Source organism: Polistes fuscatus, unplaced genomic scaffold (assembly GCF_010416935.1).
Source record: "Polistes fuscatus isolate 324 unplaced genomic scaffold, CU_Pfus_HIC Scaffold13, whole genome shotgun sequence".
Taxonomy (NCBI): Eukaryota; Metazoa; Arthropoda; class Insecta; order Hymenoptera; family Vespidae; genus Polistes; species Polistes fuscatus.
This window is the reverse complement of record NW_025113031.1, coordinates 4,629,426-4,647,890: the sequence shown is the minus strand read 5'-3', so window position 1 is coordinate 4,647,890 and position 18,465 is coordinate 4,629,426. Positions and strand designations below refer to the sequence as shown.

Below are 18,465 nucleotides of genomic sequence, written 5' to 3'. Positions count from 1 at the left end.
TTTCCATTCGAAGCATACTTGCGTCACGTCACGACGTTTGTCCCTCATCGTTGGACTGATCTAATTACCAAGTAGAAAGCGTGGTAAATTTTAACGTGGTTAATTGCGTAGACAACAACAAAAATTTGATAATAATATGACCGCCTTCTGTCTTCCACTTTCCAACAGATGCGTCAAATTTCGTCCACTGTGTCTCTAACGCAACACATATGCATATACATATACATATATGTAAATGTATTTGTAAATATATGAAAAGCCCGATGGAAAGGTGGAGATGTGTAAAGGGAGGAAAAGCAAGCACACATACACTTGTATATCTCATCCACCGTTTCGTGGCTCCCTCTCTATCGTTCCCGCTGCCGACACAGCGCTTTCCGTCTCTCTCATTTTTCGGCACGTCAGTCGACGAACGGAGCCAGTCGAACGCGCCACCCTGCGGATCACCGCAAGGATCCGTCGTCCGTTTTACTCGCTTTTACTCGCTTTTACAACCCTCCAACAATTCTCTCTCTCTCCCTTTATTTCTTTATTTCTTTCTTTCTTTCTTTCATTCTTTTTCCGTTTCTGTCACTCCGTCTCTTTGTTTCTGTTACTCAATTACCCGGTTCTATTGGCAAGTTTGATTCTTATCTAATCAGCCTTCTCTCTTCGTTTCCTCCAGAAAGAAACGTCATCGCGAACGAGAATCTGTCGCCTGTAACTACTTATAGAAGAATATTATATATAAATATTCACCGAGAAACAACGTATTACTAAATAATCATTTAAACAATCAAGACCTAATCGAAAAATCGTGTACGTGTACGTGTTTCAAGAGACATCATAATGACTGTACAATTGTCTTCTTCTATGTCGTGACCAAGCTACATCTGATACGAGGTTAGTCTCTCTGTGTGCGTGCATGTGCATATGCATGTGCATGTGCATGTGCGTGCGTGCGTACATTCTTACGTGTACGTGTACGTGTACCTGTACGTGTACGTGAAACTTAAGATCAGGACACCACGACACTAACTTTCTCAAGTTATCATCAACATCGTCCTGCTCTTCCCTTTTTGCTTTGGACACACCCAACTACACAGAACGTCCTTTTTGCGGCTGCGAAACAGCCGATATGCCTTGCCTGGCTACCAGTAGCAATGGCGAAGCCACCAGCTCGTGTTCAAGCTAGATCAATAAAACACTGCCGAGGAGTTCAAGCAGACTCCTCGACACCAAGAAACATGCTCTTCCTTTTGCTATACGTCTTAATTTTATCTTTTATTTATTTATTTATTACACACACTTATGTAGAATCGTATCTTTACTTTATTCGAAGAAATCATGCTCGATTTATTACCATTCGATCCAAGCAAGAGCGTTCTCAATTCTTTCACGTTGATACGATTTCGTTTTAGATAGAAAACAGGTGTTTTTATTTATAGTATTTTTGCAATTATTATTTATTAGTTGTTCTTGATGTTTAATTCGTTCGGAAAACTCTCTATCTCTCTCTCTCTCTATTTCTCGCTGTCTCTCTCTTTGCTCTACGCTTTTTCCTTCATTTTTCTCTTCTCTCAAGGGGTTAATTTTCGTCTAATACTTAATAGAGAAAAAAATATGAAAATCTTGGCACACCGTGCATGCCAACGTCATACCATTGTGATTATCACCAAGCTGGAATAGCAATTACGAAGGATTCAACTTATTTTTAATGAACTACCTACCCGTTAGTGGAATTTACTCGAGGATCTATTTTTCTTCGTTCCTTTTTTATGTATTACCTTTCTTTCTTTTTTCTTTTTAACGGATTAAGATCTGTATACGGTAGCGTTCACAGTCTATAGAAAGAGTGAGCTTTGGTTTAAAAAAAAGAAAAAAAAAAAGAAAAGAAAAAGAGAAGGGAGAGAAAGAGAGAGAGAGAAAAAAAATACTCTGAATGCGGAAGCTCAGCTCTGTTAAAAGTAGAGCTCAAAATTACGGAAACGAGGACACGTTTCCCAAAGCGCTGACGATGGATTGCTCTCTCTCTCTCTCTCTCTTACTCTTTTTTTTTTATTCTTCCTTTCTTTTTCCACTTGATTATGTATTTGACGACTTTTCCGTGCAATTTCTCGTGGAAATGTTCTTTTTCTTCTTCTTATTCTTATTCTTATTCTTATTCTTATTCTTATTTTCTTTTCTTTTCTTCGTTCGGGTATTTCCCCCCTTTCATTTTTTATCGTTGATTAAAAAGAACGAGTCGAAGAAAAATGTTCAAAGCAACATGGTTTCGTTTGAAATAAGATAGAGCCGTTCGTTCGTTCATTTAAAACTGGTTCTGTTATCCGTCCAACTGAATGGAACACTCGCCAACGGTTGTCGGTGGCTTCGTCATTCATGTTACAAACAGGAAAAAAGCTTTATCGTATTTGTGGTACAGTAGATATAGATATATAGGAAAGCTACTTCAATATATTGTTCAGATTTAATATTATCTTTTTTTTCTCCTGTTCTTTTTCTAAGATCGTTTAAACGGCAACCGTTTAAACAAGAACGTCGATAATCTGGATTACGTTGTTTGTCCTGTTAAATAGGCCGCTGTCCAATCGATTTTATTTGTTATCTCTTCTATCTTTCCCCCCCCTCTCTCTCACTCTACATCCTTTTTTTTATTTTTCGTTTTTTTTTTCTTTCTTTTTCCTACGACACAGAGAGAAACGAAAAATTTCATTTTTTGCGTATGTGTGTGGAAATATAAATTTATTATATAAAAGAAAATATTGTTCTATCTCGTCACACCATTCGATATAATCGAATAGGTAAATGATTTATCGAAAAACGACGAAAAATAAATTCCACTTTTTCTTCTTTTCATCTCGATTAGCTCCATTTAACGTCTGACTCTTGAGTTTAATGCGGTTTCAAAGAAAAACTTTTTTTTGTTCTCGTTTATTCTTTTTTCCTTCTTTCTTGTTCTTTTTCTTCTTCTATTTCGAAATCTGCAAGCACAGAAAGCTATCATTAATATTAAACAGGCTTGTAATGCGGTACGCAAGAGAAGCTTCCAAGTTAGAAAAAGTATAATGGAAAGAATTAAAGGGTAGTTTATACTATTCTGTATTGTTAATGCATATTTGCGAAAGCATTAAAGTGTCCTCCTTAAATGAATAAAAAAGTATTCGGAGATTATAAATAATAATTGTTGAAAATGTTTTGATATAAAAAATTGTAGAAAAGTGATAACTAGATATTAAGAAAAATTAAACGAAAAGTAGGATACGTAAATAAATGTATAAATTATTTCTTTTTCGCAAGTTTGTAACAGAAAATTATGCAATATTAATTTGTTAAAAACGCACGTTAAAGTTTCAACTTATAATTACTATGAAAAATTCATAAAGATTAATTGGACCGGGCTTAAATACAAATGAGATTTTATCGGTTTCTTTCCGAGCACGTCTCCTTTGAAATCTCATAAACTTTTCACTCAAATAAATCTGTGATTATTAAAAAAAAAAAAAAAAAAAAAACAAGTAAATATAAATGCATTTATTTATTTTCCTGTCGTTTCATAGTATTATACAAGTTTTCTTATTTAAATTACTTGGATTTAATTAATCAAACAATATTAATATAAATAAATTTAATATATGTTACTTGACAAATAATACGTATTATATTGATTTATTTCAACTATTATATATATGTTCATGTTTTTACGCACATTCGAGTAGGAAGATAAGCTCGTTCCACTATGACCTTTATGGATTTTTTGTTTCATCATTCATTGATTAAGTATCGTAAAGCGTATACACTTTTACCCACACGAATTACACGCACCTACACAAAAGCTTGTACGTAAGTAAAAAATATATATTGCAAGATAGTAAAAATATGAACAGATTGCTTCGCGAAAGATATCTATCATATATAAATATCTTTATTGTGTTGCATTTTTAGCTATTAGATGTATTATCATTTTTTTTTTTCTTTTATACATTCATTCAGGGATATTCAAATTTTTATTTTCCATCTTTCAGAATTTCTCATTTTTCATTCTCGTATTTCCACATTGTATGAGAAAAAGATAAAGATATATATATATAGATTCAATGTAGACGACAAATCTTTTCCTCTCACAGTTGGATGCACTCTTGTGCATAGACGCATACAAGCACAAAAGTTTTGCATTCACAAGGACATGTATTTTTCATATTTACGAGATCGTCCATAGAGAGTAGAACTAAGAGTGGCAGAGAGAGAGACAGAGAGAGAGAAGGAGAAGGAGAGAGGGAAAGAAAAATATTCATTCAATGGAAAATAATTTTCTTTGAATTTTTCACTGAAATTTCTCTCAGTTTCGTATAGTATTGAAAGAATTTCTCGTTTATTATGAAACATTTTCTATACTTTTTTTTCTTTTATTTTCTTATTCGTTGAATTATAATAAAGTAACATATGATGAAAAATATGATTGTTTAGCGAACGAATAGAGAATTAGATAAATTGTTCTTTATTTAATCTTCGAATCGTGCGTGTAATAAATAAATCGATGAATTTGATTATATTAATCGATGTACATTTTAAATCTATTATCTTTTGGTTTAACGAGACCCCCTTTTTTGCCTCTCTCTCTCTCTCTCTCTCTCTTTTTTATGCTCTCTTTTATGCGATTAGTATTTAAAGATTAAAATAAACAAAAGATGAAAATAAATACGGATTAAAAGTGTCGTCGATTAATCGTTTGTATAATAAAATAGATTATATTCGTTGTTTTTTATTCTTATGGATTAAATATAAATACGTACAATAAATAAATAGAAAAAAAAAGTATGCACAAATTCGTCGATAAAACACGAAAAAAAGTATTTTGTTTATCGCGGTGATGTTTAATAGAAGCTAACACGTAAAACACCTGGGACGAAGTAACAATTTTATTTACTCGTACAACACAACATGTATACATATTGCCACATAATTATACAGAAATAATGTGCGCAAGTCCATAAGGTATTTCAATTAAGTTGTGCGTCACATTTTCCATAAATCGATGTTTTAACCTAATACCACGTTTTCCTACGCGTTTCTCTTGTGAATAATCATTTGCCGTTTGAAAAATAAATCATCTTTTATGTTAATTATCATAAAAGTATCATAAATAATTATATTACAAATATTAATCAAATAAATTAAGTTCACATTCTTATGAGATAAATGTAATCAATTTTTCTATTGAAATAAGAAAGAAAGAAAGAAAGGAAAAAAAAGAAAAAGAAAAGAAATATTAAATAATGATATTAATCATGCGTTATAGTATGTTCATAGTTTGATAATCGAATAGAGACGAAGGACAAATTTCGATCAAAGCTCTCTGCATTGGAAGTAAAAGGCAGCTTTACTCTGTACGCGCCGTTCTTGCATTAATAATGTACTAAAACGATTACTTTGAGGGTTCTCTCAGCCTCTCTCTCTCTCTTTCACTCTCTCTCTGTCACTTAGGGATCATAGGGTGTAAATAGTGTTCGAATTTTCGAGACGAGTACTATGACAAAGGATACGTGTCTGAAAGTGTGTCTTTGGGTTTAATTAGATCAACGGTCCTTCCCTTTTGCAAATGATATTATCGAACTTATGTGTACATCTCATTTATGTCTCTCTATATACTTAACATTATTATAATTTTTTTTTTAATTCTTCGATAGGACTCTATCTTTTCATCAATCTATTTTTTCTCTTTGACGATTTAACAATTAATTCATTTATTTTCATACGATAGTTTCATTATTGGATATCTGATTTGTATAAAATATTTGAAATATTTCAATCTTGCATAATTGAAACTTATTGTATATTTTGTAAACGATTTTCTATGTATACCATCATGTTCCTAGTAGAAAATAGTGAAAGTTTTGTCTCTCTTTTTTTTCTTTTATTTTTTTTTCTAACAGTTACGTAACAAATGTTGAGTAGTAATAGCTTAAATCTATATACATATATGGAGACACACACAGAGAAATCTATGTATCTATGTATATTCACTTTCCGTGCTTAGAATGACATTCGGTATCAACGTTACGGCGGAAACATTTGCATTTCTGGGTTAGGTATTAACGCGCCCGTATGCGTGTTTATCGTTTTGTAGTGTTGTTTTAACATTCACACAAGCTCATTTCTATAATACCGAGAATGTATATTAAATGCTTATCAGACACATTTCAAATAAACATATACACCATTGTTACAATTTTCATTGTAGAAAATCACTGAAGAAAATTTATGTTAATTTTTATATACATCGTACAAAGATATATATATATATATATATTTTGATTGTTTTCTATTTTATCGGTTTTCTCTTTGCGATGAAAAAATCTTTTCTTTGGTATACCCCTGACTTATCATCGATATTTCCACTTACATCATATCACTGTGCAATCTGAAAAAGCTTTCTGAAAGAGTGAAATATTACAGTCGATGATGTATATATGTATATGCATACACTTTGCTCTAAAGCCGTTCAGTTTCCCTTGAAACCTTAAAGCATTTCAAAAGAGTGGGATAGTTGTGGAAGTACGATGATGATGATGGAGGACGTGTTCTTTTGAGTAGTAAAAGACGAATATAGTCAGACGCGATTCTAAACTCGTTTCTATGAAATAAATTTCTCTCTGTGAATTTGTTAACATTGCTTTGTGCCATTTTCTTTTAAAAACGCGTAACAAGACGATTATTAAATGAACATTTATACGTGTTATTTAAAATAAAGATAAATATGAATTATTTTTGAATGAATAAAAAGTGTAATGCGTTTAACAATTGCGTATAACGATGATATTTGATTTAATTTGTAGAAATAAGAAGAAAAATAAGTTGAAAATAATAACCTGGAGAAAAATAAGAATCTAAGATAATTCACATTTGAGCAAGACGGATCCGTGATCAAGTGAAGCGGCTGGACCTCCGAATTGGGAGGTCGAAGACCGCTCGGTGAAGCGTTTGGGCCTTGGTAGAAGGCCTAACATATATAAAAGATGATAGATCCAAGTTCATCGGAGGAGGAGAGCGAAGAGGACCAGAGTACTCACCATGGAGGTGGCGGCGGTGGTCGTGGAGGTAGCGGAAGCTCCCACGGCTCCCACCACCATCCTCCTGGTGGTCCTGGTAGTGGTACAGTTTCTGGGAGCGTTGGTTCGCTCGCATCGGGCATCACCGCGTCTCCTGGTGGCTCGAACCACGTCGGTCCCCCCGGTGGTATTGGGATACAAGCTCGTACTACCGGCGCTCTCTCGCAAGATTCAGCCTCTGCTCTCGACGTACCAAGCATTTCTAGTGCGAGAAATTCTTTGTCACCTTCTATGAGTGCAGCTCAAGATGCTGCAAATTATTCTCAAAGACCAACAAGCCCTTCACCCTCTGTTGCCAGCGAAAAAACTGAAGTGGATTTGCAGGTATCGTCTTATCGTTGACCTTCGCCGCTTCCTTATTCTTTGTTTTCTTCTTTTTTTTTTTGTTGCCTCTCCTCGTTAATTTGCACAGGTACCTACTGTTAACATTGTCTTTGACTACTTATTTGTTCTCATTTTGTTGGGTCCCTTAGGATAAACAAGAAAGAGAAGAGGAAGAACGAAAGACAAGGATACAATTGTACGTTTTTATCTCACGATGCATTGCTTACCCATTCAATGCGAAACAACCGATGGATATGACACGCAGGCAAATGAAAGTAACGAAGCAGCAACTCGAAACGATCTGCTCTCGCTTTCAGGTGAATGGAGCTTGCTTGCTTTTCTGTGTTCGTTTATCAGTTGTTGATCTGGAACATGAATATATTTCTAGTCAGACGACATAGATATTGATATCGACACGATGATCGTAACGTTTGAGTTTTCACAATTTAAATGTCGTAACGTTAAATTTATATATATAATTATTATATGTTAGATTTATAATATCGAAAGTGTTAGAAACCTTTTAAAATAGACGGTAATTTCGCGAAACCTTACACGGAGTCTTACAGTTGATTCGTGCATAACCTTCACCTTCGTTACACTCTCTGGTAAATCGATGTGATACGCTGCTTTAAATTATCTATACACGAGCCGATGGTCGTCAATAATTACTCTGGTCTAGGCCCTAAGTACATTAGTTCCTATTTGATCGAATATAGATGTATATCCATAGAATTCGTTATTATCGGCAATAAATTCACGCGTCATCGGGTCAAACAAATTTCCGTAATTAAATGAGATTTCATTGTGATACGATAGAAACCAAAAAAGAAATGTTCATTTTGGAAATTACAAGATTACGCAAAATAAAACGAGATCTCCCAGGTTTAGCACGTTGCACCGAATGGTTTTAGATAATTTCACAATTAATTCTCAAGAGTAACCCTTTGGAAATTTTAATGACGTTATGGAATAACATTTGAAATGAGTGTTACCGAAAGACTAGGTCAATAGGTTAACGAGATCCTTCTAATTAAAAGTATTTTGTTAATGAAACAAAAAAAAAAAAGAAAAAGTAAGAAAGAAAAAACACGTAGAGCTTTTATAAATCTTATTAACCGGTTTCGATTTTCAGGGTTTCTTGAAAGGTGAGACGCAGATAATGGCCGACGAGGCATTCCGCAATGCTATACAGAATTACTTCGACGTATTTCTGAAATCGGACAGAGTAGTTCGAATGGTACAAAGCGGTGCTTGTTCCCAAATCGACTTCCGCGAGGTATTTAAAAAGAACATTCAAAAGCGTGTTCGAAGCCTCCAGGAAATCGACGGGTTAAGCAAAGAGACTGTGCTTACGTCCTGGTTGGCCAAGTTCGATTGTATTATCAAGGGGACAGGTGACGAAGACACAAAGAGGCCTTCCAGGATGCAACAGCAGTCTTTAAACTCGGAATTGATATTGTCAAAGGAGCAGTTGTACGACATGTTTCAGCAAATCCTTGGAATCAAGAAGTTTGAACATCAGCTTCTGTTCAACGCCCTCCTGTTGGACTCAGCCGACGAACAGGCTGCCGCCATCAGGAGGGAGCTGGACGGTCGCATACAAAAAGTCAGCGAAATGGAGAAGGTATTTCATTTATTTATCCATTTAATTAGGCTTTTCTTGTCCAACAGTTATGAATCTACTAAAAGGGCTTGCATTCGAGAAGAATACGAAGTTTATTTGTTGATCTCTTGACTATCCCTTTTGCATCTATATTCCTCTTCTGTAAGTCTGAAAAACATCTAGCAATCCTTGTCCCATAGAACCGCAAGCTCATGCCGAGGTTCCTCCTGAAAGAGATGGAGTCGCTCTACATCGAGGAGCTCAAGTCGTCTATCAACCTGCTAATGGCTAATTTGGAGTCGTTACCGGTCTCCAAGGGTTCGATAGACAGCAAATACGGGCTGCAGAAGCTGAAGCGCTACAACTATCGTGGTGAGCGCTCCCGCTGCCGCGGTCAGGGTTCCCTCGCTAAACTGGAGGGCGACTCCGCTGATTCCGATCCCCAGCTGTCAAAAATAGACGTCGGCCTGACTTTCCAATTGGAAGTAGTTGTTATGGAGGTCAAAGGCCTAAAGAGTCTAGCATCCAATAAAATAGTTTATTGCACTATGCAAGTGGAGGGTAGCGAGAAGTTACAGACTGATCAGGCTGAAGCGTCCAAACCAATGTGAGTAGCAGAATTATATTTAAGGGGAAAAAAGGGCACGATAAGCAAACGGATAAACGACAAAAAAACAAAGAATCGCGATGTGCGTATTTGCCTGGTTTTTCTTTAATGTTATTAGGTGGGACACTCAAGGTGATTTCACCACGATGCATCCACTCCCAGTAGTCAAAGTTAGACTTTACACCGAAAATCCAGCTGTATTGGCTTTGGAGGATAAGGAATTGGGAAAAGTTGTACTCAGGCCGACCCCGCTATCGTCCAAGGTACCAGAGTGGCATCGAATGAGGGTACCAAAAAATAATCCCGATCAAGATCTCCGTATGAAGATAGCTTGCCGAATGGATAAGCCGTTGAACATGAAACACTGCGGTTATCTTTACGCTCATGGCAAGTCTGTATGGAAAAAGTGGAAGAAGCGATATTTTGTGTTGGTCCAAGTCTCGCAGTACACATTTGCGATGTGCTCGTATAAAGAAAAGAAAAGCGAGCCGTCGGAAATGATGCAGCTCGATGGCTATACCGTGGACTATATCGAAGCTATTTCCGCTAATATCATGGTCGGCATGGATTTAGAAGGCGGAAGGTAAATTTCCGAAAGAAATATCAGAGGAGATACCTAACGCCGTAGTGGCATGCTCTTAGTACAATTTATGTAGCCCTTCAACGATCAACGGCAATCGGTGATGCATTAACATGTTATTAACGTAACGAGCACTTTGTTGGTATTATCACTATTAGAACACTATCTGTACATCCTTTTATTAGGCATGATATCACGATGACTCTTTACAACAGTAGCCATTTTCTGTTCCTTTCATTTTTTGGTTGTTGTTTTCTACAAATATAATTGTAGAAAAGGTAAAACATAAAAAGGCTAAAAATTTTGTCAACGCTTTTAGATCGACTCGAGTTTCAAAAGTTATGACTCGCGATCGAACTGTTTGGGATTCGAGTGTTATTCGAGTATTTGGATTTTTCTTCCAAAATTATCCAAATTCTTTGGAATTATCCGAATTCCACAAGAGATTCGACTAATTTGAGACTCAATTCGACCTAAAAGTTGTGCTTCGTAGTAGATTTTATATAGTTTAATGTATATATATATATATACATATAGATGGGTGTATAGATAGAACGAACACATGAAACAAGTGCACAGATTAATTATGATAAATAAGACATTTCTTGTAATATTTCAATGAAAGCAATGATATTTCAGAAGTGGTATGCTGTGGATAGGTTGATGCTAGGAAAAAAATTAACGAACAAAAAATTCTGGTCATTCATTACGTGTACTCGACAGGTTCTTTTTCAACGCGGTACGTGAAAGTGACATTATAGTCTTCGCCTCGGATGACGAAAATGAATGCCATTTGTGGGTAATGGCTATGTACAGAGCGACGGGACAGTCGCACAAGCCAACACCACCGGTATCCGTGGCAGAGAAGAATTCAACGATTAGTAAAATTCAAGGGGACGCTGACAGAGCTAAGAAACACGGAATGGAAGATTATATTAGTGCGGATCCATGTAAATTCGATCATCATGCACTTTTCAAATTTCTACAGAATTTAATCCTAGACTACAGACTGAACGACCCTTACTGCTCCTTGGGTTGGTTCTCTCCTGGTCAAGTTTTTGTGCTCGATGAGTATTGTGCTAGGTAATGTCATTAATATTATAAAGCGTTTATAAGATACGTTATAGCGTAACCAAGAATATAATGCGCAAAAATTATTTATTTATGTAATTAATATGGCGCCTGAAATTATGCAGCAATCCATGCAATGTCGATAATGTTGCTTGCGAGCGCCATCTATTAGTATGAAACATCCCCTCGAGTATGCAACACCGTCGTATACATCTGTGAGTTATAATTGCATACTCTGAGGGGATATTTCATACTAATAGGAGGCGCTTGTAAACAACATTATCAATGGTGTTTGGAGGGTTACATAAATCCAGGCAGATTAATTATATATTTATATATAAATATGTAACATTAATAATTATTTTTAAAATGAAATAATGAAGGAATTATCCAGAAAAGAAATAATATTATTTATTAATTGTGTTATAGATACGGTGTTCGTGGTTGCTTCCGTCACCTTTGCTATCTACATGATCTTTTAGATCGATTTGATCGTGGACTTATGATAGATCCGACGTTGCTACACTTTAGCTTTGCATTTTGTGCTACTCACGTTTATGGTAATACCACGGATGGGGTTGGTTCGATAACTCACGAGGAGAAAGATAAATTTCAGGAGGTCAAAGAGAGGCTTAGGAAAATCCTGGAAAAACAAATAACCAATTTCAGGCAAAGTGACAATTTTGAATTTTCTTAAAAAATATTTATAAAACATTATCCACGTAATGAAAAAAAAAGAAATAAATAATTTGTATATTAATTACACAGATATTGCTTTCCATTTGGACGACCAGAAGGTGCACTTAAGTCAACGTTATCCCTTTTGGAACGTGTCTTGATGAAGGACAGTGTAACACCAGTTCCCCAGGAGGAAGTTAAGGGCTTGATAAAGTCCTGTTTAGAAACGGCAGCTCTCGTGAATTACACGAAGTTGTCGGCGGAGGCTAAGATCGAAGACGATTTCAGTGGTGAGGTTTGCGTACCTCCAAGTAAAAAATTGGAGGATTTGATACACCTTGCTGAATTGTGCGTCGATCTCCTCCAACAAAATGAAGAGCATTATTCGGAGGTATTAGTTGGGTTTCTAGAACTGAGTGTCCATTCTCGGAGTTCTCGAGAGAGAGGGTAGCATGCTTCAAAAACGGATTTGGTAAGGGTCCGCAGCCTCCTCAGAAGACAAAACTCGCGTTTATTATTATTTTTTGTTCATTATCATAATCGCGACGAATTTCAAATCGGTGTGATACCTGAAACTTTCACGTAACATAATAATAAAAATATAGTTACGCTTTCATTTTAATTATTTTTTTTGTCATATAAAAGAATAATAATTCATACATCACTGACGTAAGTTAGACGTTAAGTAGAAGTAGTGTCTTCTGGGTCCTCGAGGACTCCGTGCTCAGGGTAGCGTTCCCACTGCTCTGAGCTAGAAAACAAGTGCCCACCGTATATGTGTGACGTCCAATATTTTCACGATCCGCTCCTACTATACTGTACCGCAGGCGTTCGCCTGGTTCAGCGATCTCATGGTGGAGCACGCCGAGATCTTCTGGTCGCTATTTGCGGTCGATATGGATAAGGTCTTGGCTGAGCAACCACCTGACACCTGGGACAGTTTTCCACTGTTCCAGATTTTGAACGATTATCTTAGGACAGACGGTGAATATAATTCAAATTTCAATTTTTCATTTATTTCTAATTAAAACTATAGATTCAAGATAGAGATAATTAATTGTGTGTTATTTCATTCAAATTTGTGTAGACAACTTGAAAAACGGAAGATTTCATCAACACTTACGCGACACGTTTGCACCGTTGGTTGTGCGATACGTCGACTTAATGGAAACATCAATCGCCCAGTCCATTCACAAAGGATTTGAAAAGGAACGTTGGGAGATCAAAGGAAATGGATGTGCAACTTCTGAAGATCTTTTTTGGAAGCTCGATGCTTTGCAATCCTTTATCGGTGGTTTACATTGGCCAGATCAAGAATTTCGGCAACACCTAGAACAACGATTGAAATTAATGGCCTGTGATATGATAGAATCGTGCATTCAGAGGACAGATACGGCTTTTCAGCAATGGCTTAAAAAGGGTGTGACGTTTACATCGACCGATTATATTATACCATCGGAAATATGTGCCATGGTGAACGTCATTTTGGATGCAAAGAATCAGAGCTTCAAACTTTGCACTGTTGACGGTGTCGATGTGGTATGAAAACAATTTAATTATCATTTTTAGATAAGAAAAACTTTTATCGATATATTTTTTTCAGCACCAATATCACTCAAAGATCGACGATCTATTAGAGAAAACTTCAGCTGCTATGAACTTGGGAATGATTAATAAATTAGTTACAGTATTGGAAACAACTTTGTCCAAGTTATCTCGTTACGATGAAGGATCTCTTATCGGTTCTATTCTTAGCTTTACGGTATGTCATTCAGTTTTCTTTTGTCAATCGAATAATTGCATGAATAATTATTATTCTTTATTTATTTTGTAAAATGCTTTGCACGTTAACGTAGATAGTTTCCAAAATATCCTAGATATTTTATGGGACTTTTTGTAGAAGGTGTCGGGAAGCGGTAAGGAAATGGGTGCAGCTTACGTTAATTTCACACGGAATTGTCTGGATCAGATTCGCAGTAAAGTACTCGATGAATTATGGATTTTGACTTTCTTCGAGGTAAATTATTAATCATGCTAAAATATTTATATCTTCTCATGAGTATTTTACACTTTTTTAAGAAACAATTTATTTTATTTTTTTAGCAATGGTACACTGCACAAATTCAAATGCTGTGCACGTGGCTGTCCGAGAGACTCGATCATAGTTTACATCTCTATCAATGTACCTGTCTCGCACACATTGTTAAAAAGATCTACTCGGACTTTGAGCTTCAAGGTGTGATGGAGGAAAAGCTCAACTCGAAGACATATCAGACTATATCCAAGAGGATGCAGACGGAAGAAGCAACTTGTGCCTTAACCATGAGCGCTCAGAACGAAGAGTATGTAATTAATTACTATCTTTTTCTTGATGATTAGGTTATATAACGATGTAGTGATCTTAGTCATATATATTTAATTAATGTAGCGTTTGAAATTATATGCAACACTTCATACAATATCGACATGTTGCTCGTGAACACAATCTGTCAGTATGAAACATCCCTTGAAAGCATGTATTACCGTCGTACATATCTGTAAGCTGCAGTTGCATACTCTGAGGAGATATTTCATACCGATAGATGGCGCTTGCAAGCAACATTATCAATGGTGTCTGGAGTGTTGCATATAGCCAGGCACTATAATTATGATTTATTTATAAATATGTATAAAGATCAGTGATTCAACTTATTTTTTAATATTCTAAATGACTTAGATCACGCTTTTATAATCATTAGTATTGTTTTAGCGTTTAATTTATTTAACTAATTAATTTTAATTTTTATTTTTTTCATCACAAAAAATCAATCTCGCAGAGGAGTTTCCGAGAATGGTAACGACGAAGACGTGGAAAGACCAAAAACGAAGGTGACGATCGTCGAAACAATGGGAGGAGAAGATGCGAACTATGTAGCCAATATTAGCAACGTAACTTCTAACGTTGTTGGCAAAGTCGGCAGTATGTTCGGCAAGGGTATCGGTGGTCTATCTGGCAAACTTGGTGGTGCCACTAGTTGGTTCTAGTTATTATTTTAAATAGTATTCTGCCAGTAAAACTTTATATTTGTCTAGAGGAATGTTTCTTTGTTATAAGTAAATTAAGACAGACAGATAGACAGAAAAACAGATAGACAGATATACACACATACATACAAACAGAAAAACGAAAGAAAGAAAGAGAGAGAGAGAGAAAAATCAGGTGGCAGGATTTCTAAATAGTACATACATACATAATTCTAGCACCGTATTTTAAAACGTATACAATGATTTAGAATTTCGTCCGTACAGCGAATTTTACTTCATTACAAAAGAAAAAAAAATGTTTTCATCGATCGGGAATTCCTTCGATTTAATTAAAATCTAATTCCCTTTTTTAACTTATGGCAATGTTACGATCGATTGAAGATTTTTTGAACAAAAAGAAAGATAAAAGATAGAAAGGCAGAAATACAGAAAGAAAGAAAGAGAAAGAGAGAGAGAGAGAGAGAAATAAAACGTTTCTAATACATTCAAGTAATTTATCCATTTTTGTTGGATATCAGAATAGTGAAAAATGAACAACAACAATATCGTGTATCTGTCCATTGAAAAATCAAGTTTATGACGATTCAAGAATACCAGTATAATTATAAATATAACTTATGCAAAATATATGTATATGTATATATAGCAGGTGCATTAATACATGTGTTTACATATGCGCTCTGTAATTATGAAGTACTGGAATACATTTTCTTCAAAATGTAAACTAAATACTCCGTTAAATATTAGCAGATATTGTGGCAACATATACATATATTATATACATATACACATTGGGTGGGTCAAAAATTTCTTGATGATTTTAAGAAATCAATTATACTCTTTTTATCAAATCATTCAAATTAGAAGCTCGCAGTTTTACAATATTAACAAACAAAATTATAGTCACGAGAGAGTATAATTAATGAATTAAAATCATTTGGAAAATGTGTTGGCCCATGAAACATGAAACATGAAAATGAAATTTTCATTGAGTCCGTGTTAACTACAAGATGTTCTATATACATCTCCATACATATTATTATTATTATTATTATTATTATAAAAGAAAAGATAAAAGAGAGGGAAAGTGTTAAGTAAGCAAAAAAAAAAAAAAAGAAAAAAAAAGCAAAAAATAATTTGGAACAACGCAGAGAAATTAATTAAAAAGATACGACTTTTTGTTGGGGGAGAAAGATTTCTTCGGTCGATTGCAACGTTGCACGGTAAAGAAAAAGAAATAAATGAATAAATAATAATGAAATACCTAAATATATATGAAGCAAACGAGAGAAGCGTCGACTGTTCTAACACAGGAAGAATACTTTCATAATTGTAAGGTATACGATCGCTGTTATCTGTTGGATGACCACTCTTATCTTTCCTCTATCACAATATCATTCATTCGCACACTTCTTCACACTTTAAAAAAACATGACACCTGATGTGAAGAGAAAAAATCGCGAAACTTTTAATTACGTCGATTTTTTTCGTATTTTTTTGTTTGTTTTTCGTTAGACCGATTGCCACGAACAAAAAAAAGAGAAGAAGAACAATTAAACGAAGCGAGTGTGAAATATTCGAGAAGGGATGATTTCCTAAACGGCAATAAATATCTTATAAATAAGAACTTATTACTTCTCCACACGATGATTATGATGATAATGATGATGATGATGATGATGATGATGATGATGATGACTCTATATATAAATATATATAAATATATGTAAAATTAATTAATTAATTAATTAACCGAGTTAAAAAACACAAAAAAAAAGATATAGACTGGAAGAGAGTAAATTTTGTCATAGTTTTCGCGCGTAACAGACAAACAGATAGACAGACAGACAGACAAATAGAACCGATGAAGAATATAGTTTCGATGGTACTAGTTAAAAATAATTCTCTAACGAAGAAAAGAGAGAAATAAAGGAGACAAAAAAGATAAAAGGGAGAAGATAAGAAATACGAATAAAACAGAACAGCAAAGCTTTCTCTATAATGTATTATTAAATATTCAGATTTAAAGAATAACATAATTTTCTCTCTGGGCTGAGATTGTTCTGAAACCTTGGGGATTCTGTAAAATGACCAGACGTTCTATTGAATGTCCACATTTTACACATTGCCCATAACATATATACATTATGCTAAAGAATGAAATGATTATGGTAACGTATGGATTGGATAATTAAACGATAATGGAGAAAAGGAATGAATAATTAAATAAATAAATAATTAAATAAATAATTAAATAATTAAACACACGTTGGCCCGTGCCTTTAAAATATTTGCAAAGAGAAAGAGAGAGAAAGAAATAAAGAAATAATTGACGTGCATAGATTGAAAGAGAGAGAGAAAGAAAGATTATCGATCGGAATCGAGACTTTATTTAACGAAGGGCGAATTGGCATGATCGAGATGAGATCTCGATAAATGCGATTTATTTTATTATTAATTAACAATAATGATTATCTAACGTTTCAAATTGGAATTACATACACATACATACATACATACATACTTCTCTCTTCTATATAATTCTGTTTGCATTGTTTTTTTTTTAGGGGGGATCCTCTCTTTATAAATATTCTATTAACAATAAGACAAATAAATAAATAAATGTTATGTAGGTTTAATATTTGAACGACGTTGTGTGCATATTTTCAATAAAAATGAAAACAAACGGAAGGAGGAAAAAAAAAAAGAAGATATAGTTGTAATATGAATGCCACAATAATGATCGTATATTATAACAAGATGTTCCATTTAGTTTGATAAAATATTGTTGGAAATATAAATATAGAAATATGTGCGCGATATTAGTTGCACGAAGAAGGATTTGGAAAATCGTTATTACTAATTTTTCACGATTCCATTTAAAAAAGAGCACAATTTTAATACGATAAAAAGTTCAATTTTGAGATTTATCTACAGAGCTGTTTGACTGTCTCTCTTCTACCTCACGTTCAAAAGAAATATTTGATTGTTCTAATTTGGTTACCTGTGAGAATTATTTCTATAATTTATATTATGTCTTTTTAATGTTAGAAAACGTAACGAAAAATATTAATAATCGTAAAAGTAAACATAGAGGATAGTAAATTTTGTCATTAAAGTCTTTTTTTTTACGAAATAATAATTTTAATAATTTATTTTACACGAACAAGAGTTTCGTTAAACGAACTGAAACATATCGAGTGCACAGCTCCGAGTATAAAACAAATTTAAATGAAATCAAAGTATCGTGTGTCCTTTAAACGATTTTCATCCTTCCTCGATGTGCCGGGCAGTGATACAAAGAAATTAAAACTTGGATTAAAAAAAAAAGAAGAAAAAATATTAAAAATTGAAAAAAAAATATAAGAAAAAAGATAAGGGACAATTTTATATAATATAATTATCCCATTCGTTTGTAAATATTTTTAGAAGAGTAGAAGAAGAAGAAGAAGAAGAAGAAGAAGGAAGAAAAAAAAAGATTAATAAG

The 18,465-nt window shown here is 34.3% G+C and overlaps 1 protein-coding gene across 2 annotated transcripts; it reads left to right on the top strand.

Moving 5' to 3' along the window:
* The first annotated feature begins 351 nt into the window (after positions 1-351).
* LOC122513813 (calcium-dependent secretion activator) lies at positions 352-16,905 on the top strand. 2 transcript variants are annotated; one of them, XM_043630290.1, is made up of 16 exons: positions 352-461; positions 665-882; positions 6,816-7,412; positions 7,562-7,729; positions 8,548-9,039; positions 9,219-9,625; positions 9,744-10,208; positions 10,929-11,288; positions 11,706-11,945; positions 12,045-12,345; positions 12,782-12,938; positions 13,042-13,493; positions 13,558-13,716; positions 13,855-13,971; positions 14,058-14,296; positions 14,771-16,905. In XM_043630290.1, exons 3-16 carry the CDS (start codon positions 6,996-6,998, stop codon positions 14,976-14,978), a joined length of 4,182 nt encoding a protein of 1,393 aa, XP_043486225.1. In that variant the 5' UTR covers positions 352-461; positions 665-882; positions 6,816-6,995; the 3' UTR covers positions 14,979-16,905. The 2 variants fall into 2 exon arrangements, with proteins under 2 accessions (XP_043486225.1, XP_043486224.1); XM_043630289.1 differs by having other exon boundaries at positions 12,045-12,348.
* Positions 16,906-18,465: the final 1,560 nt, after the last annotated feature.

Excerpts from the sequence above, each read along its gene's own strand:
- LOC122513813 (XM_043630289.1), top strand. The coding sequence starts at position 6,996 with ATGATAGATCCAAGTTCATCGGAGGAGGAGAGCGAAGAGGACCAGAGT. Across the intron at positions 7,413-7,561 it reads AAACTGAAGTGGATTTGCAG|GATAAACAAGAAAGAGAAGA; the intron begins GTATCGTCTTAT and ends TGGGTCCCTTAG. Across the intron at positions 11,946-12,044 it reads AAACAAATAACCAATTTCAG|ATATTGCTTTCCATTTGGAC; the intron begins GCAAAGTGACAA and ends TTAATTACACAG.